This window comes from Xenia sp. Carnegie-2017, unplaced genomic scaffold (genome assembly GCF_021976095.1).
Source record: "Xenia sp. Carnegie-2017 unplaced genomic scaffold, XeniaSp_v1 HiC_scaffold_6, whole genome shotgun sequence".
NCBI lineage: Eukaryota > Metazoa > Cnidaria > Anthozoa > Malacalcyonacea > Xeniidae > Xenia > Xenia sp. Carnegie-2017.
The window spans coordinates 4,489,677-4,516,423 of NW_025813526.1; the positions used below are offsets into that span (position 1 = coordinate 4,489,677).

Below are 26,747 nucleotides of genomic sequence, written 5' to 3' on the forward strand. Positions count from 1 at the left end.
ATGTCGATTAATATTATTTTTTTAAAAAATACGAAGGTTTCTTTGTGTGGAAACTGTGCGTAATGCCGTTTGCTTGTCCTCCGAATTCAACCTTAACAACAGTTTCCACTGTTGTGAAACCAATCTATTGCCCTTAATAAACATTGAATAATAATAAACATGGTTGTGTAACTCATTACGGTTAGAAAATAATCCTACTTAAAACCATTGTAAAAATAGCCTTTCGTGCATAGAATTAAGGTGTAGTTTCCTTGACGTAAAGTAAGAACTTATAGTTTCCTAATTATTGTACATAATTTCCCTTTTTAAGTCACATTTGGGACGAAAATTTATTTCCTACGCACGAAACCATTGGTATAAATAGAAGTAAAATTAGAGACTACGCAGTAGAGTTGTTATTGGATAAGAAAAGTCGTACTTCTTTCTTAATCAAAATTCTATAACTAAGAATCAGAGTGCAGATCAATTTGGACGAACTAAACGAATTCTGCAACAATGGTCAACTGTTGTGTTCCGGGTTGTACAAATTACTCGTCGAAGTCAAAATCTTCAGGTGTTAGTTTCCACCTTATTCCGAAAGACCCCTCCCGTCAAAAGGCATGGATTGCTAGAATACGGAGAGAAAATCTACATCCTCTCCAATACTGTTACGTTTGCAGCGAGCACTTTGCTCCCGATTGTTTTGAATCGGACCTGAGACAGAAACTTACACCATGGCAACCTTTAAAAAGGCGACTGAAGCGGGATGCAGTACCATCGATCTTTTCATTTGGCCCTCAACCCAGTAAAAAGCGTCTGTCTAGCGAGCATCGTACACAGAAACGTCAGGCTGATCAAGACAAGGAGGAAGTTAGTAAAAGCATTTCTTGTAAAAGCATTTTAATCAAGAAAAAGTTATAGCCTAAAGTATATTCTAAATATTTCTATTTTTTCTATTTTCAGCTTTCAAATATTTTAGAACAATGTTCCTCCACAAGTACAAATGTTTTCTCAGTGGTTGAGCCTGAAAAAAATAACAGTTGTGATTTGGGTGCGTCTGACAGTCCTGAAGCATTGCCAACTAATTATTGCAAGCCAGAAACCAAAGATGCATCAACACAGTGTTCATTTGTTGTGAGGAGTTTACATGCCATGGAAGTCCAAACTACACTGTCGATGCTGAATACTGTGGATGCAGAGGTTCAAGTTGAGGAATCTTGCTTTGAAAGCAACACCTCAATTTATGAACAGTTCTATTCTTCTGATTTTGAAGAAGCATCATCACAGATAACAGAAGAGTCTTGTGATAATGTTCACGACGACTGGTTCACTCAGGTGTCAGAAGACTCTACAACAGATGATGAAGCAATCCAAATTGAACCCCAAGAGGAAAAGAAATATATAGTTTTCAAGTCCTGTCTGATTAGTCTTCTTTCAAAGTGTCTTTCTTGTGGAGAGACAGTAATTGAATGTGAAGAAAACACTGTAGGTAGTTTGCTATCATTTAATCTTTTTTGTATAAATGGTCATCACACAACATGGACATCTCAACCACTCATAAGGAATGTCCCAGCTGGAAATTTGCTTTTGGCTGCATCAACTTTATTTAGTGGAAACACTTATGAAAGAATCAGCCAATTTGCATCTTTCATGAATCTCGAATTTATTGGAAAACCAGTTTTACAGCTTTCAAAAGCAGTATCTTTTCCTGTTGTTGACAAAGGTTGGAAAGAGGAGAAATCAGCTGTTATTGCCGAAGCTAAGAAGTCTGGTAGTCTTAATGTGAATGGTGATGGTCGATGTGATAGCCCAGGGCATAATGCCAAGTATGGTACTTATACAATGATGGCTGACTCTGGTAAGATAGTAACTTTTAATGTTGTGCAAAGTACTGAAGTCAGTTCTTCTAATGCTATGGAGAAAGAAGCATTTGAAAGATGTCTGTCTGAAGTTGAAAAGCTAGTTCCTGTTAAGCGAATAACAACAGATAGACATGTTTCGATTGCCAGTGCTATGAAAAACAAACACCCTCATATTGATCACCAATATGATGTGTGGCATTTGTCTAAATCTGTCACAAAAAAACTAACAAAGAAGGCTAACATTAAGGAAATGATGACTTGACCCATTGGATTAAGTCCATTTCTAATCATCTTTGGTGGTGCTCTGCAAGTTGTAACAAGAATGCAGAAGAATTGGTGGAAAATGGAAGTCTGTCCTTAACCACATTTCCAACAAGCATTTCTGGAAGGGGAACACATATTTTCATCAATGTTGCCACCAACAATTAACAGAAAAAGAAACAAAGCAGAAGAAGTGGTTATCTCCTACTTCACAAGCATATATCGCTGCAGAGAAGGTGATATGTGACAAGAGGCTTCTAAAAGACCTGCGGAAGCTATCTGAGTTTTGTCACACAGGAGAGTTGGAGGTTTACCATTCCCTTTTACTGAAATATTGCCCAAAGCGAGAGCATTTTTCATTTCCTGGGATGGTAGCCCGCACTCAGTTAGCAGCATTAGATCACAACAACAATATTAAACGTGATAAAGCAGTTATTAAGTCAGGGACAAACAAAGGGCAAGACCGTTACAAAATGATTTTTGCTAAAACACAGAAGCAATGGGTTGTAAAAGCAATGAAAGAAAAGAAAGAGTACCTTTACATTGATAAACTACTTGCGGAGGTAGTGAATGCATGCAAAACTGAGGAGATTGAACTTGTACATCATGGCGAGAATCTTCCAAAGAACATTTCTAAATCATGTCCACCCAGGAAAGAAGTACTTGTAAAGGAACATCAGTCTAGATTTGCATAAAATGTCAGTGGTGATGTTAGCTATGGCAATAGGTTTTGCCTTACCCATATAATATGACGTTGAATCAGTGAAGACAACCTTTGTACTACTTAAAAAATGTTCATTCTTAAATATTAACATAGCAAAACCTTTTGCTATAGCTAGTTTTACCACTGCATTACACAAACTATTCATGTAATTAATTATAGTTATATTATAACCAGTGTAATAGCCAAGCCACATTTATAATCATTTCTTTGTAAATCTGTTTTTTTTTGTAATAAATTAATAATAATAAATGTGCATAGCATGACCTATAAATGAGCTGGTTTTGCCACTTTAATATTGACATACAAAGTAATTGTAATGGGTATACCTATATCATAATAAAATACTTCATTCATCAGCATAGTGGAAGCCTTCAAATTGAAATTCCTCTGCAAGGCCAGGTGGAGGAAATGTTTCTCTAATGCGAGTAACTGCACATGATGGCAAGATGACTCTCACTTCTCTACCCAAGACACCCCAGCACCATCTTGCCAACTGTCTATATGCAATATGGCGGTACAGTTTGTCTTCGGGCCCATCATATGCTGCCTCATATTGCTGCTTGTACAGGTACCAAGCTGTTTGTAAAACCCACCTGTTAAGACAAACAGGCTCAAAACCAGGATGTTGTGTAATGCACAAAGGGACTTCGGTGGTCTCATTCGTTTCTACTGCCTCTAAATTTTTGTCACAAATATTGGAAATCTCTTTGCAGCATAAACATTCCTCGTTATTATCCATTATTTGGCAGTTACCACATTGACACCTGAATATGTTAAAAGAAAGGATCTTGAAAAGTAAATGTCAAAACTTCAACAAAAATTTATCTTACAATAAAAACTTTAAAATCTAAAGTATTATGTGCGTGTGGACGTGGTCAACTTCAAAAACTGAAAACGTACTTTTGAGATAGAAACAATGGTCTAGAATAATATAACATTTTACTACCCACCATTCAAGATTGTCACGCCGAGATTCATCGTCAATATACAAAAATTCCTGTTCTTCGTTATCCTCAAACTGGTGAGCTTCTTCGTGTTCATCAGCCGGCCATTCGGACTCAAACTGATATGGCCGAATATTCTTTGTTGGATTGTCTTCCATTTCACTATCGATTGATGAATTAGGCCGAGGTTCTTCCAAAAAGCCATTATAAGCGATTGTTTTGTTTTTGTGCTAGGCTGTGCGTTATTATTTTACTTTGTTGTAAACTCAACTCCAAATCGGTTTGACGATATGACGTCAAAATAATTTCCGCTGACGCTTTCTGTGCCCACGCTGCTAAGCCTCAAAACAGCTCAAATAGCGCACTTGAAGACGCGATTTTGTCAAAAATAAAATAGCTGATGTAAAAATTTCAAAAATATAGTAACCTTTGCATAAAAATGGAACTTTTAAGACCAACATTATTTTTGGGTGGAGTTCCCCTTTAATATTTGCTTCATATTTTCAGAAAAATATCATGAAAAAATCAACTCAGTTGAAACAAGGAGTTTTAAGATATGCATATCTCGATAAGAACTAGTTGCTTTGCCTCGTCTGGCAAGCGATTAAGTAAAGAACAAATAAGACTGGATAAACATAACTTAAATTATAACTTAGGAGTAAAAACATTCACAAAATATATGCCATCACACTTCAAGTATTGACTTAAAACAAAACACTGAACACTTTAAATAGTAAACAATCTTACGTTGCTTACCGGTGTCATGAAATGTTTCCTTTTCTGGCATTACTTCAGCATCCGTATACCAAACAAGTTTGCAGCATGTTTTAAAGATAAAATTTCTAAAGTTTTTGTGCTTGGCATTGATATTTTATAAAACCGCAATTGTGGTTGTCAAATCCGGGTGGGCGAAAAAAATTTCATTTTATGAGCCCGCGTCTTTCCGCTGACTTTGACAACCAAAATCCGCCATGTTTTTGACCACGCGGCCGCGCGCTAATAATTTATAGTAATTTGGTTGACGTTTCCCCTCCAGGTCTTATAGAACTCAATGATGAGCGCGCGCAGCATTATGAATTTAATTAGGACATTTTAAAATCATATAGAATATTTTAAATCCATATGGAATATTTTTAAATCATATGGAATATTTTTAAATCATATGGAATATTTTTAAATCATATGGAATATTTTTCAATCCATATGGAATATTTTAAATCCATATGGAATATTTTAAATCCAATATAGAATATTTTTAATTGAAGATTCAGATGCATTAAATAAATCGAATAAAGATATGTTCGGCGCGCCATACATTATTTTCACATGATATGCTGTCGGTATCGTAATTGGTTTTTTTCTCACTTGTTTTCGTTTTCGTTCATACAAACAGTATTAGAAATCAGGAGGGAGTGAATATTGAAAAAAAATTTTAAAGTGGAAGTTTTGACCACCAAAATCCGCCATTGCCGCCATGTTTTTGACCAGGTTAGCACTATTTTCCACCCAGCAAACCGCCCTTTACTTTGAAATATAATATTTTACACAATATAATATTTTACGCAATCTAATATTTTACACAATATAATATTTTATATAATATTTTACACAATCGTCGAAAAACGACATTTTCCAGCCTGGATTATAAGTTTATAACTTAAGGTGGTTGCATGAAAATTTATACTGCAACATTTATCTCTAAATATTTTCATATGTTGATAGTAAGAACTGTATTATAAAAAGATAAAATTACTCGCCATCTCAAAACGACCTAGCACCAGTGCATGCATGGTTTCCTTTTAGCTTTTGGTTCTTTCCCATTAGCCGCCATCTTTAATTTATTTCCGATTGTGTAAAGTAAAGGGCGGTTTGCTGGGTGGAAAATAGTGCTAACCTTTTGACCACGCGGTCCAGGCCCCTTTGCCCCTCCAGGTTTTATAGAGCTCAATGGTGTCCCCACAGTACCCATGACCCCACGCGGCCAACTCAATAGAAATCCTCGCTTCTTGACTTCTACACTCGTTATTGTGTTCTTATTTCGTCGAAGCTGGTAGAGTTTGCAAATATTTTAATTTTATAGTCGAAATGACCGCGTTTTTACCGTCAAATCTTTTGGCATTATTTGCTGCTAGACCTCCCATACCATATCTTCCGCCTCTGGATAAACTAGGTCATCAGAAAAAGCCTTGGCCGTACAGTGGAATTGCGAGTATCGTTGCTGACTTCGAGGTATTAAATACGTCGATGATTTATGTTGCAATACATTTTAACACCTCTGCGGGTTTTCCTATAAACTATAATAACTTTATAAAGTTTTCTAATGTTTTTGAAAAGTGGGTGTTGTTGCGTTTTGAACACTAGAGGAATGAAAAATCAGATATCTCGATTTTGTTCACATGTGTTGAAGTATAGTACATAGAATGGAAACAGGCTTATTTGACTATAAAATATTGGATAGTTATCGCGTATTCTATACCGAAACAAACAATTCAGTAGTTTTGGCAATCGACCTGATATACAAAGATTTTTGAAAAACTTTGATCACAGTTCAAGGGAAATATACGTATTAAAATTTTCCCGGCCTTGTTGTGTCTTGTGAAAAACACGTGATTGAAATAAAAAAATATTTAGGTTTATCAACATAATTTTTCAATAAAGTTGCATGTGAAGCTTCTCAAGAATTTGATGTACTAAAAATTAAATGTGATGCAATATATTTTTCTTATTCCAAAAATTTTATATCACCAAGTTGACAGCAAGTACATATCTCATATGATTGGGTTTTCTGATTTTTTTGAAGTCATATAATATATAATAGCTATTGTTTATTGTACCTCATTGTATTTAAATCAGTCATAAATCCAGATGATATAAGTAGACAGCTACATTAAGTTGAACTTAACAAGTTATTCTTATTTCCTATCTGTTTGAGTACACAGAATGTGAATTTTGATTTCATTTGTAAAGTAATTGAATGGAAAGGTCTAATTTAATCAATTGATGAACTTTCTTTTTCTATTGTGTTTAATTCGATTTGCTCGCTTTTGCATGATTTTAATAAGATTTTTTTATACAAAGAAATGCTGACATATTAATGCTTTTAATTATACATATCTGCTCATTTTTCTAATGATTTTTGGGAATTTTGTTTTTTTCATAATTTCGGAGAATTCAAGTAGAACTTTTACTTTATTTAGAATAAAGTCAATAACATTTTTGAAATTTCAAGGTTACATGCACACACATTTCTTGCATTGAAAACTGCCCAAGCTCAGCAATTCTAGTGCATAGCTTGAAGAGATAGATATATTTAGTTAAACCTTGTAGTTTTTTCTAATTTTCAAGTGTTGAATGAATGTGCAAAAGTTTTGAGCATTATTAATCCCCAACTAAGAGACATTGATTTTCATATTTCTCAGCAACTGACATGTGATTGTGTATAACGTACATTGCCAATGTGTTATCTATAAAAAACTGAATCACTTCAAAAAGTTTGCAGGTGCTATCAGTAAAATTGACTCTACTTATTTTTCATAGGATCCTGAAGACACACCTGCTCCAACTCGTGCAGAAACTAGAGTTGAAAAAATAGAAAGAAAGGTATGTTTTTGGTTTCAGGGTGGTAAATTTTAAGTATTAATTATGTATTAATATATTCATGTCAGTATCAAAATGGTATGAAGGGGTAATATAAAAGGCTGGATCCACCACTGTTCTCATTGTACAACTTTTTAAAGAAGTTCAATAAACTTGTGAGAGGATCAGTTGTCAGAATAAACAGTTGTTATTTTATAACATAATATATATATATATAGTATACAATACATGATGGTGGTGGCTGATGGTAAAATATTTAACTAGAGCTGTAGCTTACATGTTGTATTTTTTGAAAATAGAAATGTGAAAGAATTGAGAAAAACAAAGCGGATTTGGAGAGAGCTGCAGAAGAATGTAAGTTGATCCTAAATTGTTATAAATGTTCTAAATTGTTTTATTTTATGGTGCAGGCTGTTGGTGAAGAGTAGTGATTAAATAAATCTTATGTGATGTTTACTTTGCACTAGAACTTAGCACTGCACCTTCAACATTGACAAAATGAAGTGCGTTGTGAACATACCTGTATTTTTGTACCAATATAATTTAAAAAAAAGCCTAACTATATTGCCTTTTTAAGTCAACTAAAACAGGAATAAGCTGTATTAATACCAAAATTTGTCAGGCAATGCAACAAAATCATTTGCCACTGACTCTTAACACTCCATGAAAGGTGGACAACTGACTCTTAACACTCCATGAAAGGTGGACAACTGACTCTTAACACTCCATGAAAGGTGGACAAAGTCACTAGTGTTTTAGTGGTTTGTACTCCACTAAGAGGGGACAAAACTCAACATCATAAAAACTGTGAAATTTACGTGCTGTATATTTATTTTAATTATTTTAGGGGATCCTCACACTGATCCAAATGCAGTCACCGATGCATTTAAAACTTTATTTGTTGGCAGACTGGTAAGCAATATTTTTTAGGAATAGGAGTTGAGCATTGCTTCGGAGCTTTTCATACGAGCCCAGCTAACTGGGATTCAGTGAGGCGTTAATTGATTTTGGCAAATGGAAACAATTCTATTCTTACATATCATTAGATAAATCTTCTAGAGCAACTTCACTATATTTTGATTTAATAAGTATGCAAAACATTTAAAATTGAAACAACCACTTTGGCCTAATTTGAGAATTTCCACATGAATGGCTTGTGGCACTTAGCAAACAGCTGTAATCTTTAAGCTTGAAGTTTTGGCCCCTTTCAATGCCTCAAAATCAATTAACGCCTCAATGAATCCCGTGTAGCCGGGCTCATATGAACAGCCCCTTAATTAGATGAGTACATTGTTAATTGTTTTAATTATTCGTTATATGCATACCGTATGTAACCAGGTTTTTTTTAGTTATTTACACCCACCATTACATATATGTATAGTTAAGGTTATTATCGAGAGCTCACTATAACGGTTGGTCTAACGCAATGACCACCCCAAAAAGCTTGTTGACTGGTTTGTTTACGTTACCGGTCATTTTGACCTACCTTATTTTTACGTCTTTCCAAGTACTCCAGTCGTGCGATGCATAGTAACAACTTTACAGCTTGAAACATCAACAGGAGAGTTTGTTTTCTCAAAAAATTATCTTTTCACCTTCTATGGTGCAAGTTGTGCATAAAGTGAATGTTCGAACCTGGGAGTATTGTTACAAGCATCTTTGTAGACTGTTGGTATTCCGATAAATTTAACGGCATTCTTGTTCGTAGCCAAACGTTGATTACTTGTAAAAGTTACTCCTTGCTTAACTCAGGAAATGACTACTCACAGTTTGTCGGAATGTTAGCCTATACAGACACCAACAATCGTTTTAAGGACTTCGCCAACTTGAACTTGTCGGTCTCGTCTACAAACATGTTTACATAATTGCGTAAAAGCACTTTCGTTGTTTTGAGACCTGGTATGTTTATGAATGTATCTGAAAGGTTTTATCTTTTTTAGAATTACGATACATCTGAAAATAAACTGCGGAGAGAGATGGAGGTTTATGGTCCTGTAAAATCGGTCAGTGTACTTAAAGTGCCTATATCGTGTTTTTGCATTTCTGCCATTTGAAATAGTTCAGAGTACTTTAAAAATTTTGTAATATATTTTATAGTTCGAAAATATGATTTTGCTGGATATTTTCGCACTCCAAGCTGAAAAATTGACCATTTTCATTTGACCGCCAGAATAAAAAAAACTGGCAACTAATGTTATTTTTGACATCACATCGGGAACTCATCTGATGCATTTTGTTTAAAATTGGATGTATTTGAACATCCACGACACAAGATGTCATACACGTGGCAAATGCAACAATATAGCTATGCTTTTTAGGAAATTATGTGTAAAATACAGTGTTTTCTTAAAACGGGTTCCCGATATGACGTCAGATCTAGGCATTCGCCCAACTTTTTTTGATGTTAAGGTCAGGCAAATCATCATCGACTTTGAGCTCTAAAAAATGCACGAAGATCAAATTTTCGATTTATAAAATATGTTGACAATATGTTTAAAATTTTGTAAAGTATCTAAATAGCCTAAGGAATTAATTGTTAAAATCTGTGAATTAACTGAGTTTTTGAGGCCGTCGCTATTATTTTGTTGTAGTCGTAAGCTCACTATCACACATTGTAATCACGTTAGCACAACCATGCAATTAAAACGGAAGTATACGGACACAGGAAAAGTTCATGCAATGACTGAGACAGTGAGCACAGCAAATTTTTGCACCGAGCAAAGTGTCAAAAATAAGAATAGTATTTTCATTTCCTGACATTATCTACAAAATTATTATTATTACTCTTTTATTTGGCTTGTTGTCTGACTCAACTATTTTTTTACGAACTGAAATCCAGCTTTACTAAAGACATTTTTGTATGAGTGTTGTATGTTTTTTATGCATGTACATGAAATACATAGCGTCTGAGCTGTATAAAGCAAGGCTACCCACATGTACGCATTGAGTACCTATTTTCATATTTTGCTCTTTGTACTTTTCGGTGTTATTTGCTCGGCAATTCGAAGATGAGTATTGCGACAATTATTGTTACATTGCAAGTTAAGGTCAACATGTTTTTAGGACATGACGTTTTATAAGGAAGTACTTTTGGCTTATTGAAAGCAATAAGTTGTCTTCAAGGATAAGAACTTTGAGTGATTTTTATGATTGTCTGTATCTTCTCCGCTTGTAGATTCAAATGGTGACCAATTCTACCACAGGAAAACCTCGTGGTTATTGTTTTGTCGAGTTTGAACATGAAAGGGACATGCATAGTAAGTTCTACCATTACAAGTTCTACCATTTGTTTTGTAATTTACAATTTTAGTTCTTTAATGAGCGCAAAGTTTCGAGATCGTTTATTTTTGTCAATGACCGTGTTGTGGTAAGTTGTCTGTAATGGTAAGTCGTTGAACACAGCCTGGTTAGTACAATGTTGTTGTTAGAACAAAATCCGATTTTTTTATCACGTTTTTAATAATTTTCTCACTGCAATGCCATCGATATCTAACACCATTTTTTTCCGGTGGTGTTTCCAACAGTTTCAATTCCAATGCAATCAAAGTAATATGCTGCTATTATTAAATCATTGCAGTTCAAATACTGTCGATATTGCCAAGTGAATGGCAACAGACGATTGCTCGCTCCTATGCCATGGCTAACACTACTTGATCATTTAAAATGTTTCATTTTAACTGGTGGGTATTTTGGTGGGTATAGGTTCGTATTACATTCGAATGCTTTTAAAACAAAGAAAATATTGTTTACTCAAAAAGAGGCAAATAGTTTTGCACAAATTCAAATTTCTGATCACGAAAAATACGTTTTAATAGCTCTTGCAATGCTAACTGACAAATTTCAATTCCACTCACCAAAACTGCGGTTTTACAAACCTACAATGCCCTATTTTTGGCACTGCGTACAATATGTTTAAAATGCACAAAGTGTAGCTTCACTTGACTTAAGTCCAAATCTAAGTAATGTTAAGTCTCTCGTACTATAACACTGTGTTGCGAAATAGAAAGTGATGTGATCAATTTCGATTAAATTTTGAAAGCTAAGCTTGTGTACTACAGTATAAGATTATGAAAAATTATACATTCGAAAGTACATTGGCGATGCTAGCTTTCTCTTTGACTTCAAAACTTCCTCCAAGTATTGAAATATCCCCTTGGAAAAGTCGTCCCCAATTTGACTCAATTCGAAGTGAATAATTGTTTTGAATGAATTAATGAAAAGTTTGGACAAGTTAATAAGAACTCTGAATCATGTTTGCGTAAGTATATGTGTTTTGTAAGTATGGAGTATTTGCCATTTTAAAGTTGAGGTATTCCCCTTGTCTTCGGAAGCAATTTTTATTTTACCTATATCGGAATAATTACGACGGTGTTTTCGATAGGCGGCTCTTATATATTCTCCGTTTACCTGTGATTCGAAATAGTGTGAAATGACTTACAGGTTATGATATAAATCAAGTAACGGCGCCGTTTTATACAAATTTTATAAGCTTCGGTTTTCATCCCAAACAAATTATATTTTATACCATAAAAGTCAAGCATGTCAACAACGATCCAGCGTTCGTCAAAATAAATTGTACGTCGTCAAGTTTAAATTCAAAATATCTGCAGAACAACACTATTGGTAATGAATTTGTAAAGAATGAAATTTTACCCATCGACTGGCCTTTATGGTATTTGGAAATATAAATATATCAAAAAATGGCTGCAGTTTTTTTTGACGTGTAAGGAAATTACTAGTTGTTGAATGTGTCCAGCAAAGTAGCTTTTTCCGCACATTTTTGTGGTTAGCCCCTGCGCATGCGCGGCTCACAGGCGATAACGTATATCACAATTATATTTCGTTCCAGCGGGCGTTACAAGCAACCTATATAATTAGTCGTTAGTATTATGTAGTGTCTGGTATTTAGTCCAGTTCGATATTATTTCCATTTCTTATACATGGCTTGGTTTACTCATACAGACATACAGTACTCTGTTGGTTAATTAAATCAAACGCAGAAAGCAAAGGAATTTATTTCGCTTTTGAATTTTGTACGAAATATAGATATTATTAGCGGAAATTTTCAATTTTAAATCGAGTGAAATATGATAAGTGTCTAACTATAAACAGGAAATAGAACATACCTGCCATCTCCTGCAATGTGCAAAGCGTTTACTTTCAAACATTATTTGCGTTTATTCGTTGGATTTATAAACTTTTCAAGATGTGATAAGGAAAAAGGAAAATAGCACGGCCCGTTGGCTAAATATACAAGTGTCTAATGTCTTTATATAAAATAATATCAAGTAGTACGGATAGTACAATACTAGTGTCTATATATGAAGTCTAATTCATGTAATAAACCTGTTGATTTATCGGTTGTATGAACGACATCTCAGACTCTTCTGAAAACTGTTTTGAAAGACAGCATTAGAAAAAATGTTTTCGGTGGAAGAACACCTTTCAAAGTCGCGAGAAATCTAAATGACGTCACTTTCTTCATGCGAGTCTCGTGATCCCGGTCACGTGACATTCAAGCTAAGCTACAGCCTCGAAAAAAGCAGAAAGAGTTAAATAAATTTATGGGTCGTGTAACTATAAAACATTTCCAAATCGTGAATAAGTTTTACGTAAATAATATTAAATATGCAATCTTATTTGAACTATATCATTAAATCTACTTCATTTACTAGCCATGCACATGATAGGCTACCCAGATGTACGCATTGCGTACCTATTTTTACCGTCCAGCCTACGTGATTGCGAACCTCGACTGAAATAAATCATACAAAGCTGTTTCTCGATGTTTGCTACCAATATTTTTCGCTACACTAAGCAAATATGGGGTTAGGTTGATTAGTCGGTTTATCTTCAAGCGTTGTCGATTTCTGGTCTCGGTGTATCCACCTGCCTACCTTATAAGCTATGTTCAAGGCAGTTGTTTGGTTTTTTTGGTGTTTGTTTGAGTTAGTCCTTAGTTGTTTCGTACCATTGTAGCCGCTTATAAACATGCTGACGGTAAGAAGATTGATGGCAGGCGTATAGTAGTTGATGTAGAAAGAGGAAGAACAGTGAAGAACTGGAAACCTCGACGTTTAGGTAAATAAGTTGGTGATTTTTGAAAAAAATTACTTTATTTATCAACGAGTGGAAGGAGACTGTCACTGCGAAAAAAATTTAAAATAATTGGGGTATCAATCTAAGTTTTAGAAAATAATCAATCAATGTCAATTCTAAATTTTAGGAAGGATTTCAAGCCATAAGTAGGAACGTGTATTTTTAGTATCCTAAACTTCTACCTGTTAGCCCTGGGCTCATGTAAGTTCGTGAGTTCTTTTTCATGGGCTAGAAAGTGAGGACTGCTGCTACCCACTTGGTATATTCCAATTTCATATTTTTTGTGCCATAAGTTATGTCTTTCTGACTTTCTATCAAGGTGGAGGGCTAGGTGGCACACGAAATGGTGCTCCTGAAGCAAACATAAAGCATTCTGGCCGCGTCGAAAATTTTGACAGGTATGATGAATGTTCGTTAGCTGTAAATGAGTTGCCATAGTCGTGATGCTTCAGTTACTTGTTTTAGTGCTATTTTGATTGTGGTTTGAAAATCATTGTTCAGCAAAAGATTAATCCCATAGTTAACCATGATGTAACGTGATCAAGTGATCTTTCCCCGCATTAAGGCCCGTTCACACTATCCGATTAGTCGGATCACAAAAAAACGGATCGTGTGACACATACAAAGCGAGCTTTCGACAGTCGGATCCGTCAGTCTAAAAATTCGCCGATGTTACGGATGTTCTGTTTGTTTAAATTAATATTCCAATTGTGTCGCAGAGAGTACTTAAAACTTTCTTTTGTTTAATGCGGGGCGACAGATGTAATAACTGTCATTTAGAGTTTGTACCTTAATTGCAAATTGCATCGATTTTTGAAGAATATTACCAAACCTTTACAATATACGAACAAGGGGGAGTTTCGTTCTGAGCCAATCATAGGTTAGTTTACGTTTTAAAATTAGCCAATCGGAACTCGCAAAACTCAAAAATGTAAACAAAAGGGGTGAGAAATTTGCACTTTGTTTGATCCTTTAATGAGCTACGTTTTTGAGTAAATAAATATAAAAAGCAAAGATTCATATAAAGCAACACTTTTTCTTCAAATTCCTCTTGGGCATTTTAAAATTGCGATCTAGAACGGAATTTATCCGCTGTCTAATAGCTACCATTTTACACGCGCGAAGTAGCATTGATTGTGTGCTTGGTTTACAAGGGGTTCACCTGTCAGAGCGTATATGGAACTTTTATTCTGGCGCAATTAGATTGCTCCAAAATTCCGTTGCTCTATGGATTTTGCAGTCTTTACTACAGGCTCGTTTTTAAAGTTACTGGTCAGTTAATAAGGTTTTCTAAAGGAAAGAATTTTTTTTAACCGTTAAAATTTTCACTTGACGCTTTTCAATGTTTGTACTATGCAATTATTATAAAATATAAAACCACGAGTTTCATTTCATTAAAACTTTAAGTAGACAAGTATGTTGACATTTGCATTTCAACATGTGCAACTTGTACGGAACCTTCAGAAAAACTAAAAACCAGCAGTCCCGAATATTTTAAATTCAAGTTATATTATTGTCAATTTCCAGGTTTTGTCTGAGCAATCACAGTTTGTAGCATTTTTATTAGTGTGTAAAAACATTTGCACGAATGCTCGGGTTGGTATAAAGCGAAGTTCATTTTAATGATAATAAGCATTTCATATGTCTCAAGACTTCACTATTCACTCCGAAGCAATCTTCTGGAAATGAAAGACCCTGCCTACTCATGCCTGTATGTTGGATGAACACCGCCTAAAATTGACCTGAAAATGGATTTTACTGTTTTTTAGGGATCGCGAGCGAGATGAACGTGATCGTGGTGGTGAATATCGTGATCGTTCAAGGCGTGATCGTGAACGAGACCGTGGCCGTGATAGAGATCGCGATAGACATGATCGTCGCCGAGAAAGGGATCGTGATGGTCGGGATCGCGAGGGTCGGGACCGTGAGATTCGGGACCGCGAGGGTCGAGACCGTGAGGGTCGAGACCGTGAGGGTCGAGACCGTGAGGGTCGGGACCGTGAGGGTCGGGACCGTGAAGGTCGGGACCGTGAAGGTCGGGACCGTGAAGGTCGGGACCGTGAAGGTCGAGACCGTGAAGGTCGGGACCGAGAGGGTCGGGATCGGGATAGAGACAGGTAAGTAAAGCAAAAAGTAAAGCGGATTTTGTTAGTGTAGTCGATGCAACTAGACCAACTGTAGTAATTGGTATAAAATAGAGTTTTTAATACTTTTTTGCTAACTTCAGATAATTAAACGACTTAGTAACGTAATTGAATTCTATTAAATGAAGATATGATCTTCGCACTTTGCTGGACAATTTAAGCAATTGTCTCATGAACCTGAAAAATTCAGGTGACTCAACGGGATCAATCCCGTTAAGTTGTCCAGCAAAGTGCGAAGATCATATCTTCATTTAATTTCAAACACCGCACTGCATATAACATTCTTTCGTAATTGAATTCAGTTGCTGTTCGCAAAGTAACGATGTAAACAAAAACGCGCATATAAACCAAAAACACGTTATAAACAAAAACGCACGCAAAGTAACGATATAATAAAAAAATAAAGCTTACTCCGAACAAAAAGTTCATTTTTACCTCAATATTTGAGAAGGAAACAAGACAATTTTTTATTTGAATAGTTATACTTCGAATTTGTTACACGTTCATCATCAAGACTATATTTACAAGCCAACTGACGCTCTACTGATATGAATGTTACATTACTCCAACGGAAGTGTGGATTGGGTGGTACAAACACACCACTATAACCCAGGAAAAATTCTCTCAACACTACTCAATCCTCTCGCTTCTAATGAATTTACTCTTACTGATTCCTTTGATGCCGTAAACTCTATCCACATTATTCCTAAAAAATTATTGAAGGCTATCAATTCGTTTCGTTTGACGTCGAATCTTTATTTACCAACGTGCCTTTGAACAGAACAATAAAAATAATTTTGGAAAGAAATTTTTGAGGTAATCAAATTTTAACTAAACTTGAGAAAAGAACTCTTAAAAAACTTATTATGGACTGTTGCATTAAAAGCGCTTTTTCTTTCGACAATGAAATTTATAAGCAAACCGATGGGGGTTTCAATGTGCTCCTCCCTTGGCCCCATACTCCCTAACATAATTCTACAACACACTGAAACACACTGCAGTCGCTTTGGTCGCGCGACTAAAGCGAATTGATGCGTGCGCGTTAGTCGCTTGAATGTCAAAAACACACATGCAAAAGCGAGCATTGCGACCACATTGCGACTGTCAACATAACATGGCGTCTAGTCATCAGGCTAAGTTACTAGCAATCTGTTTGTACGAGCTGGAAGAGGTTGAAAAACGGGAAAAAATAAAATGAAAAGGTGGTGGGCTCGTCAACTAAACAGGCAAAGGAGAGCACAAGGAGATTTTTTACACTTGGTTCAAGAACTAAGAACCGATGAGGAGCAGTTTAATCTGTATTTTCGCATGAGCCCTCAAATATTTGATGAGCTGCTGACTATGGTTGGTCCTCTCTTCGAAGGCAAGATACTCAAATGAGGCAATCAGTTGGACCTGCTGAAAGACTAGCAATCACATTAAGAAGATTGGCTACAGGTGATAGTCCACAGTCTATAGCATTTGCTTATCGTCGTGGGGCTAGCACAGTTTGTGAGGTTGTTTACGATACGTGTGATGCACTTTGGAGAGTTCTGGTCCCCACATAAATGAAGGCTCCTTCGCAACCAAGTGACTTGAGGAAAATATCTGAAGGGTAAAGTTAAAACATGAGTTACTTCATTGTAGACTTGTGGTGCCACTGCATCATTGTTTGTTGTATGTTTTCATATTTGCTTGTACATGGAATTTTCCAAACTGCATTAGATCATTAGATGGAAAACATATCGCTGTTCAGGCTCCGAGAAACTCTGCATCTTTGTATTTCAATTATAAAAAACACTTTTCCTTGGTGTTATTGGCTATGTGCGATTCCCAGTACAAATTTATCTTTGTGGATATTGGTGAAGCTGGGAGATGGAGTGATGGGGGAGTCTTTGCTAACTCACAATTTGGATCAGCTTTTTTAAATGGTATCATATCTCTTCAAAGTATTCAGTGTTCAAAGTAGTATTCACCTTGTAAGTTTATTTGATATGTGACATGCATCTACCTGCTGATGAGCCTTTACCAGGAACAAATGAAAGCCTTCCCTATACTGTGGTTGCAGATGAGGCATTTCCTCTTTATTATGCTACTACCCACGATCATTATGCTACTTAACACATTCAGCCCTATACAGTAACACAATAATAAAAGGAGACATAAATGTTAATATGTATGCCTTACTGTGGCGCTTTCTGTAATCGTCCAACCATGTCATCAAACCCCAAAACTCCCATGATGGTGTGGATGAGGCTGGAGCTCCTAATTTTATGGCAGCATCGTTTTTCTTTTTGTATCTGACGTATACATCTCTAAGGCTTTTCATTTTGGCCTTGAGCTCCTCAACTGATAAAATTGATAAAACAATATGCTCAATATGTCAAACAATCCAAATTTCAACAGACAACATTTCTTATCACGGCATCACTGAAAAAATATCAAAAATAAATGAATTGCTCCTTGCCTGTTCCTGTAAACCCAACAGCTCTCAGATCGTCTAGAATTTGATGCCACGCATTCACTCTATCGGCTCATTTTTAAAATTTTGTCTGCAAGATCAAATAATACAGGAAAAGTTGCGAAAAGAATTTATGAGCGCTTCTTCGTAACCAGCCATCTTTGTTCTCGTAAACTTCATAAATTGACATTTTGAGCTAGGAAACAACCAATCACATGCAAGCGACTGAGAGGACCAAGGTCAAAAGTTCAACATGCTAAACTTCCAAAGCCACTAGACTCGCGACTAAAATTACTAGCTTAATGACCGCGCAATTTTGTAATTTTAGTCGCGCGACTAAAGCGACTGCACAGTGTGTTTCGGCCTTAAATGAATTTGAAAATCTATCATTTCCGATTTAATTGATTCCGGCACAATAAAGTAGAAGATATGTAGATGACACTCTGTTACTTTCCAACATCCCGGCTTTATTAAAACTATTTTAACAAATTTTATAAAAACCTCATATTCTCTGTTGATACGGAGGGCACAGTTCATTTTCTAGACATTAAAATATCAGTTGATGGCAGAAAATTATTTATAATTGTCTTAAAAAAAATTCGTAAATGTCTTATTAAACCAGGTCAATTTATTATTTTTGACAACGAGAACGTCGCTTTTTTTCACTTATAACAAAAAAAACATCTGCTCCCTTACTCGTTTCGATCTCGTATATCAAATTAATTGCCCAGGCTGTAACAAATTCTACATTCGTATAATAAAAAGTAATACCAAACATAAAGTTTTAATTAAAGCCATAGAAATAGACCAAAAGTTGTAAAATTGAATTTATTGTGACGTTTCGTCTTTACTCAAGACATTTTCAGACAAGTAATAATTAATAGGATGTTAAGACAAGATATTATATTTACAAAAGGTGTTAAATTACTACTAAAAGAGGCGGTGTCAAATGGATTACATGATAAGGAAGTTAAAGTGCTTATCTCACAATTTTTTTTCGAATTTTCTGATTGAGGTAAAAAAATCATTGTAAAAGTTATTTTACAATTTTCTGATTGATGGCTTCGTTTATGAGATAAAGGCATTTCTTTTCTCAAAATGGGCAATAATGGAGAAAAATTGCTGCGCGTTCAATTTGCTTGAGGAGAGCTTGAATCGAGAAGTATGTGACGTAACATAAGGACAGGAAGTTTTGTGAAGTGTGATTTTTGCTATAATTTCTACTTTATCTACTACGGCTCTGCATCAAAATGGCTGATAGATGTGCAGTTTTCGGGTGTTCAAACCGAGCAAATTCTGCAGAAGGAATTTCTCTTCACCGTATACCATTTTACGGTGATGAGCGTCCTGAAGCGAAGCGAAGGCGTAAAATCTGAGTGAATTTTGTTGCAAGAAAACGCGCTCAATGGACACCGACTAAGTATTCGGCTGTTTGTTTGTTTTACTTATGATGGTGATGGCAAAGTAATTTGGGCAAAGTTCAAATCTTTCCTGATTCACATAGTAGACAAGCACACCAATTTGGATAATCCACTGTTGTCAAGTTGTTTTCATGGCCCTGATAATAAACCAAGGGAATATTTGTTAGAAGGTTTGTGAAGGCATTATTTAAAGATAACTTCCCTTACAGTTTATCATCAATCTTTGTTGTAATGTTTAAGGTTCAGTTGCTCATGAAAAGCTTTGTGCTAAATTGTTAAACCCACAGCTGATGAAGTCAATTCACCAGGCTTCACCAGTTGCTCAAACAAGTTGTTTGGAAGGATTCCATTCTGTCCTGAATCATTTTGCTCCAAAAATGATTCATTATTCCTATGTTAGAATGTATTGCAGGTGAGCGAAAATTTCCAATATGACAATGTTAGTTGTTTTGCAACTTCCACAAGTCTTTATTGTTTTAGACACATTTTGGCATCCATCCACTTCAACAACAACTTAAGGCGTGATGTAGAGATGAAGAATGATGGCACTTCCCAAATAAATGAGGTGTATTCACAGTTTAAAAATGGTGAAGGCACTGTGAGGGATGTCAGAGTTAAGCCCAAATTTGGTAAGTTGCTAAATGTGTTGCTTTGCATCATTTCATAATATCACAATAATTTCTTTTTAGAGTATGTGGATGAATTACTTGATAGTGTGATTCTATCAATAAAAGACAAAGACGCATTATCAAATTCGCAAAATCTTTTGAAAGTAATGTTTCTGCCACCAATGAATGTCATGCTGCAAAAGCAACCCAGAGCTGAGGTGTTACTAAAACAGGTCCGTCGAAAATGCATTGTGGCCAATGATGTCCCACCCTCAATTCCAGGTAATTAATAATGATTATATAACATGTTGTAGCTAAACATGGTTTGAAAATCATTTTAAATAATAAAAATGTTTTTGTTTCATGCCAGCAGCTACCAGTGTGCCATTCAGCTGTCACTCAAAAGTGGCAGTTTCAAAAGAAAAAAGTCAGCCGAAATGTTTGACATGCAAGAAGCCAATGAAAAGTCACAAACCGATTGCCCATAAAATAGGAAAAATTAATTTTCACATCACTCATTTATTTCATTTTCTTCGTACCCTCTAAATTCCAACTTTTTATCATTAAATTTTGATCTTATTACATGGTATGCACATGCTGGTAATGGTCTTCTTTCTTCTCCTAAGCATCCAGAAATCATAGATGTGAGATCTCTGTATGCAACACATCATAAAAACCTGAATATAAAGCCAAATTGTTACTAATGTGTCATAACACTAAAATATACATAAATACTGCGAAAGAACATAATATGCTATCATACATGTTTTCAGATCCTGTTTCTCTGTATCGTCTTTGTTCTCTGGTTTTGTATTTCTTAGCAGCCATTTTCTTAGTGACGCAACATGGAATAGTTGACAGATCTGCCAGAACCGACTGGTGTATTAAGCTTTCAGCTACAGACTTAAGTTCTTGGCAGCACCAGGACTCTAGAGGATTCTGAAGAAGTGTAATTTGACAAAAACCACACTTGCACCTGATCAATAAAGAAAATCACATTAAAAAATTGTAATCGAGCATCTTTTAACAATTTTTTGCCCAAAAGTAAATAAAATAAGCGAGGGAATCTTGAATAGAAAATTGCACGCTTATGTATATATTTCATAACTTGAAACCTGAATTGAAATACACTTCATAAGTTGAATTGAAATTTTATTACTCACCAAGAACTCAACTGTTTGATCAAGTCTTTTTTGTAGCATTTCAAGCTGCTTTTTATGTTCATGTGACTTTCAACGTAGTCTTCATACCATGCTTGTTTGGCCATTGGTTCATCAGCGTAAAGATAGGACTCGGACTCTCCGTGATTTTCATCTATTGTGTTATATTCCTGGTCGTTAATGTTCCTTGTTTCATCTTCGATGACATAACCGGGAATATAATCATACTCCGAATCACATTGCGAACTATGAGAGCTTCCGAATCAGAATTCAACTCCGCCATCTAATTGTTGATAGCAAGAGCTTGACTTGTTCCTTAAGTTACGTCACAGAGACTTGAGACTTGATTTTGTGCTTAAAGGGGAAGAAATAAGAGATACGTTGGGAAGGGCGGAAAGTAAATTTAATTGATATATATGGAAGCTATATGAAGGAATTCAAGAAAACTAACACAACATCAACTTATCCAAGATCGCAAACTTTTCCGTCTCACATCCAAACATGACAACAACATTTTAATCGACCCTGATAAAGTGGTGTTCAACTTTTCAAACCGCCTCATTACTGACAAAGAGAAAGAAATCCTTTCAAAAGGCTTAAACTTCTCCATTGCACTTTTCTAACCCCCTTTAAAAAACTCTACAACCATCTTAAACGAGAACCCGTCTAAGAACCATCCAAACATTCCAGACTCAATCAAATGTAAATTGAAAGACATTGCCCACTCAGGTTTCCGAAGTTACAGCCCACAACCTTTCCTATACTCACAAGAAGACTTGAACACCCTAAATCATTTAAAAACGACAGAAGTATCCTATCACTAAATCTGACTAAGGAAATGGCATCGTAATACTTAAGGAAGACGACTACATAAAGAAAATGGACACACTCTTATCTGACACTACCAAGTTTCACCCTCTTGATGGAGATCCAGTAAAAGTCACTTTAAAACGAGACAATCAAGTGAAGTGTTTATTAAAAAAGTTGAAAGATGCTAAATCTATCGGCCAAGAAACTCACAAAGAACTATACCCTACAGGTTCACAAATCGGTATAGTGTATGGTCTTCCTAAAATACATAAATCCCCATTCTTTCCTCCATCAATCATTCGTATAAAGTAGCAAAGTTTTTCATCCCACTCCTAAAATCCTTCACTATAAGCAACCTCATCATCAAAGACTCTTTCTCCTTTTTATTGAAGAAATCCACAATTCCAATATTAATTCCGTTAATTTTGTCCTTGCTAGTTTTGATGTCGTATTCCTGTTTACTAACATACCTGTCGACGAAACCATTCGCATAATATCCAATAACATTTTTAAAAATCATCAATGCTTTGACGGACTCACCGTAACAGAAATTTTAAAACTCCTCTCTCCTCTCTCTAACTGTTAAGAATTGTCACTATCTTTAACGGCCAAATGTACCAGTGGCTATGGGCAGTCCGTTGGGCCCTCTCTGCTGATATGTTTATATCCTTTCACGAACAATCCTCGCTGAATAAATGTCCTTCTTCTTTTAAACCATTACTTTACCGACGCTACGTTGACGACTGTTTTTTACTTTTTCATTCCTCTGCTCACGTCCCTCTCTTGACTATCTGAACCGACAACATCCGAACATCACATTCACATCTGAAGTCGAACAAAATAGCAAACTATCATTTCTTGACATTGACATCTCTTGCACAAATGGAAAATTCACCACTTCCGTCTACCGCAAACCTACTTTCACAGGCCTATGCACTAACTTTCACAGCTTCACCCCACTTTCTTACAAACTTTCACCAGTCTCCTGCTTACTTCACCGCATCTTCAAACTTTGTTCTACTGACGAAAATTTTCACACACAACTCGAATTTACCAGAAAGTCACTCACCAAAAACGGTTTTCCTTCGCGTACTTCACAACTTTTGGTCTATTTCTATGGCTCTAATTAAAACTTTATGTTGGGCATTAATATATATTATTGTAATGTAGAATTTGTTACAACCTTGGCAAGTAATTTGATGTACGAAATCGAAACGAGAGAGGGGGCAGATTTTTTCTTTGTTATAAGTGTAAAAAGCCACGTATTTGGTGTCAAAAATAATACTAAATTGACCTGGTTTAATGAGACATTTAAGAATTTTACAACTTTTGGTCTATTTCTATGGCTGTAATTACAACTTTATGTTGGGCATTAATTTTTATTATACGAATTCGATTTCTGCTCGGCAAGTCTCTCGCTACTATTTTAAATCCTACATTGGTAAAACTGAGAGATGCCTTAAAACTCGACTTCATGAACATGCAACGCAACATGAAACAAGCACTATTGCACAGCACTTTTTACCTAAAAGCACATGACATTACATCGCAAAACAAGAACACACTTGATCACAAAACACTTTCAGAGAGACGTAATTCAAAAATTACCGAACTCGTTCACAAACTTAAACAAAAACTGACTTTTACTAATGGAAGCACTCTATCACTCTATTAAATCACACCAACCAGAACTCAATAATGGCTTAAAGCCAGCAAAGAATTGTCACTATTTGATTTCACAGCCTCACAATCACCTAACCGTCCCATCCAATCCACACTTCCGTTTGAAGGATGTAACATTCATATAAGTAGAGCGTCAGTTGGCTTGTAAATATAGTCTGATGATGAATTTCTAACAAATTCAAAATATAACTATTCAAATAAAAAATTGTCTTGTTTCATTCTCAAATGATGAGTTAAACCTGAACTTTTATTCGCAGTATGCTTTATTTTGTAGTACGTAAAATTGTCGGCTGGTAGTGGATTTTGGTAGCGATATAAACAAGAAGCGTGCAATGCATCATAGTTGACACACATTTTTTACCAGACAATCTCAGAACAAAGAATGAATAAACAGGAAACAATGAAATTATGAATAAATTACAGTTGTTCGTAAATAATATTACAAGTCGTAAGTGAGAAGACAGAGTTGTTGAAAACCCACCTGTCTTATTTTTGACTTGTGCTTATACTTGTAAATAAGTACGTTGAACACAAGATCACAATTGAAGCTGGAGAATGTTACTTTTAAGGCGTTATTTCCTGGTGAATATAGCGCACAGTTTGATTGAATGCAGAACAGCATGCAGAGGCGTAACTAGAACGTTAATTGGGGGTGTGTATTTTCATATATTCAGTGGTGCCCTACTGATTTCTTTTGAAATTCAAATCACTTTCAAAAGAAATCAGTAGAGCACTACGGAATATGCAAACCGCCCCAATTAACGTTCTAGTTACGCCTCTGACAGCATGGGTATTGAAATCTAATCCTGTAAATTTGCAAAATACCTAAGTGTTTACCGCTTTCTATGAAAATGTCAGGTCAAAAACAAAATTTTACTTTTGAAACATGGTTTCCATGGAAACTTTGCAGTATTGTGTTGAGAGTCAAAAATTCACACGAGTCTGTCATAGTGTAAACTTTCCGGGAGTGTCTAGCAACCACCCCATTTTGTACTTTATTATTCTTCAGAGATTTATTTGATTGTTTCAAATCAAACTAACAAAGTAATTTTTCAATTTCATAAATTCTACGCTTTATAATGATATCTCTCCTTCTGTTTTATCCCCCAGCAGCTTTGTTTTTTAAAAAAAATATCTAAATGCGCTTGCACTATTTGTGTGCAAACTGTGAAGGCTTAGCTACAATGCAACGAAATGGCTATAAACACCGAGTTTTGTGTGTTGTGGAAATAAAAATAAGAAATCCAAAATTTTTCGATTTTTTACATCAGGAAATATTATCGTTTACTGTTTTGCAGCAATAAAAGAACGTGATGTACGAATGCATATCTGAGCCTAATGTCGATTTTTATGTATGTGCAATAAAAGTGCGCATATGAGATGAATATTCATTTAAGCGACTGCTTTCAAACTCGAGGCAGTGCCTGTTAAAATAATTCAATATAACTATATAGACTGCTAACATTAACGCTGTCTATTTGGCAAGTTGAATAAAATTTGCTGTTTTGAAACTTTGCACTATCCTTGGAACCCTAGTTAATTTTTTGTATTGGTTTTAGTGTGTAAGTGTGCCTTAATAGCATAAATTTTAGATTAGAATCATCAGAATATGTATATTTACAATTGTGAATATATTTATACTAAGTGTCTCAAAAAACTCTTTGAAATCAGCCGACGTCTAGAATTTGCATGATTCTGGAATAATTTATCCACAATGAGGCGTTAAAGAATTGAAATAAATATCATACTTGAAAATTGCAACATACAATAGCTGCAATTCGTATGTGTCGTAGTTTTCAGTTGCGTTACAGGTTTTTGGGGATAATTTATTGTTGAATCATGCAAATTGTTAATGACAGCAGATTTCAAATATGAGCAATGTTTACACACCCTGTATAATAAATAATAATTTAGTTAAATTGTGGAAAAACTAATGGTGAACATTGCAGGGATCGGGAGAGACGGCGTAATCGTGATGATGAAAAAAGTCGGGATGGTGAAATGCGTGAGCGTGTTGATAGTGGTCGTGAACGTGGTGAAGAGCGTTCACGTGAGGAGGAACGTGGTTGGGAACGTGATGGCTATCGTGAAGACGGCGGAATAGATGATCGTGATGAAGATTACTCACGTGAACGTGATCGACGATACAAGCGTGAGCGTAATGAAGATGTAGAGCGTAATGGTGAAAACAGAGAAGATGAAGTAAAGAAAATTAAGACTGAAGACGGTCGCTATGATGGATATGATTTGAATGTGGTGAGAAAAATCAAAGAAGAACCTAGAGACGACTATTATTGATGATATATATAATTTGCATTCACTTTATGTATTCAAAAACGGTAGTAAGCAATGTGCAGAATTGTTTGTTGGTTATCAGGGAGGGTTTTTAGCGTTTCTTTGTGTTTGACTGTTCTCTACCTGCGTCATTCAAGAAGAAAAGCGACAACCATGCTGTGTTGGAAGTTTATTTTGTATTTTATGGACAATACGCATTTCTAAAGAACGCTAAGATTATTTTTAAGATTTTACTCTTTATATTTACTGAAAAGCTTTTTCGAGTATTTTATCAAAGTAGAGGATGCTCTCAGCTATTTCGCAGTCTTCACAAACCATTCAAGCCCGTTTCACGCGATACAATTTCGAGATGGATCAAGTCGGTTCTGGAATTGGCTGGAATTGACAATGCGATTTTCAAGGCACATAGCACGAGAGTGGCTGCTGTATCCTGCTGTATCCTTGTGCCAAGGCCAAGGGACTACCTATTGACGTTATCATGAAAGCTGCTGCATGACAGTCGGAATCCACATTTGCTAAGTATAACAAACTTATTATTACTGAAAATTTTGGTGGAAAACTTTTGGAAACCAGGGGCAGGTTGTATAAAAACGTAGTTAACTATAGTTAACGCTAACTACCGTAGTTAACTCCTTAACTGTAGTCACATAACTGCTCGATTTTACTGCGTTGCACAAAACGTACTTAGTCGGAAGTTAAGTAAAGGTACGTTAACAAACA

General features: G+C 35.5%; 4 protein-coding genes across 4 annotated transcripts; 3 read left to right on the forward strand and 1 right to left on the reverse strand.

Moving 5' to 3' along the window:
- Positions 1-421: 421 nt before the first annotated feature.
- Positions 422-2,626, forward strand: LOC124456932 (the record flags this gene model as incomplete). Its single annotated transcript, XM_047007235.1, is given in 4 exon segments — positions 422-849; positions 943-1,837; positions 2,089-2,175; positions 2,178-2,626. Coding segments are annotated over 4 exon segments (1,785 nt in total), but the record flags the coding sequence as incomplete, so codon positions are not given.
- A 492-nt stretch (positions 2,627-3,118) lies between these two features.
- Positions 3,119-3,928, reverse strand: LOC124456934 (P2X purinoceptor 7-like). The gene is made up of 2 exons (XM_047007236.1): positions 3,777-3,928; positions 3,119-3,590 (listed from the first exon to the last, which is right to left on the reverse strand). The coding sequence occupies exons 1-2, from the start codon at positions 3,926-3,928 to the stop codon at positions 3,173-3,175; spliced, it is 570 nt and encodes a 189-aa protein (XP_046863192.1). The 3' UTR covers positions 3,119-3,172.
- A 1,812-nt stretch (positions 3,929-5,740) lies between these two features.
- On the forward strand, positions 5,741-26,323 carry LOC124457385 (U1 small nuclear ribonucleoprotein 70 kDa-like). The gene is made up of 10 exons (XM_047007647.1): positions 5,741-5,999; positions 7,308-7,370; positions 7,667-7,721; positions 8,215-8,279; positions 9,308-9,370; positions 10,543-10,624; positions 13,347-13,448; positions 13,786-13,864; positions 15,236-15,583; positions 25,682-26,323. The coding sequence occupies exons 1-10, from the start codon at positions 5,856-5,858 to the stop codon at positions 26,028-26,030; spliced, it is 1,350 nt and encodes a 449-aa protein (XP_046863603.1). The 5' UTR covers positions 5,741-5,855; the 3' UTR covers positions 26,031-26,323.
- Positions 19,057-21,223, forward strand: LOC124457386. The gene is made up of 4 exons (XM_047007648.1): positions 19,057-19,883; positions 19,952-20,100; positions 20,161-20,361; positions 20,450-21,223. Exons 1-4 carry the CDS (start codon positions 19,762-19,764, stop codon positions 20,623-20,625), a joined length of 648 nt encoding a protein of 215 aa, XP_046863604.1. The 5' UTR covers positions 19,057-19,761; the 3' UTR covers positions 20,626-21,223.
- Positions 26,324-26,747: the final 424 nt, after the last annotated feature.

Coding starts and splice junctions, on each gene's coding strand:
- LOC124456934 (XM_047007236.1), bottom strand. CDS start 3,928: ATGGAAGACAATCCAACAAAGAATATTCGGCCATATCAGTTTGAGTCC. Junction 3,591..3,776: donor CGGCGTGACAATCTTGAATG/GTGGGTAGTAAA, acceptor TAACATATTCAG/GTGTCAATGTGGTAACTGCC.
- LOC124457385 (XM_047007647.1), top strand. CDS start 5,856: ATGACCGCGTTTTTACCGTCAAATCTTTTGGCATTATTTGCTGCTAGA. Junction 13,449..13,785: donor CTGGAAACCTCGACGTTTAG/GTAAATAAGTTG, acceptor CTTTCTATCAAG/GTGGAGGGCTAGGTGGCACA. Junction 13,865..15,235: donor CGCGTCGAAAATTTTGACAG/GTATGATGAATG, acceptor ACTGTTTTTTAG/GGATCGCGAGCGAGATGAAC.
- LOC124457386 (XM_047007648.1), top strand. CDS start 19,762: ATGAAGTCAATTCACCAGGCTTCACCAGTTGCTCAAACAAGTTGTTTG. Junction 19,884..19,951: donor TATGTTAGAATGTATTGCAG/GTGAGCGAAAAT, acceptor TTATTGTTTTAG/ACACATTTTGGCATCCATCC. Junction 20,101..20,160: donor CAGAGTTAAGCCCAAATTTG/GTAAGTTGCTAA, acceptor ATTTCTTTTTAG/AGTATGTGGATGAATTACTT.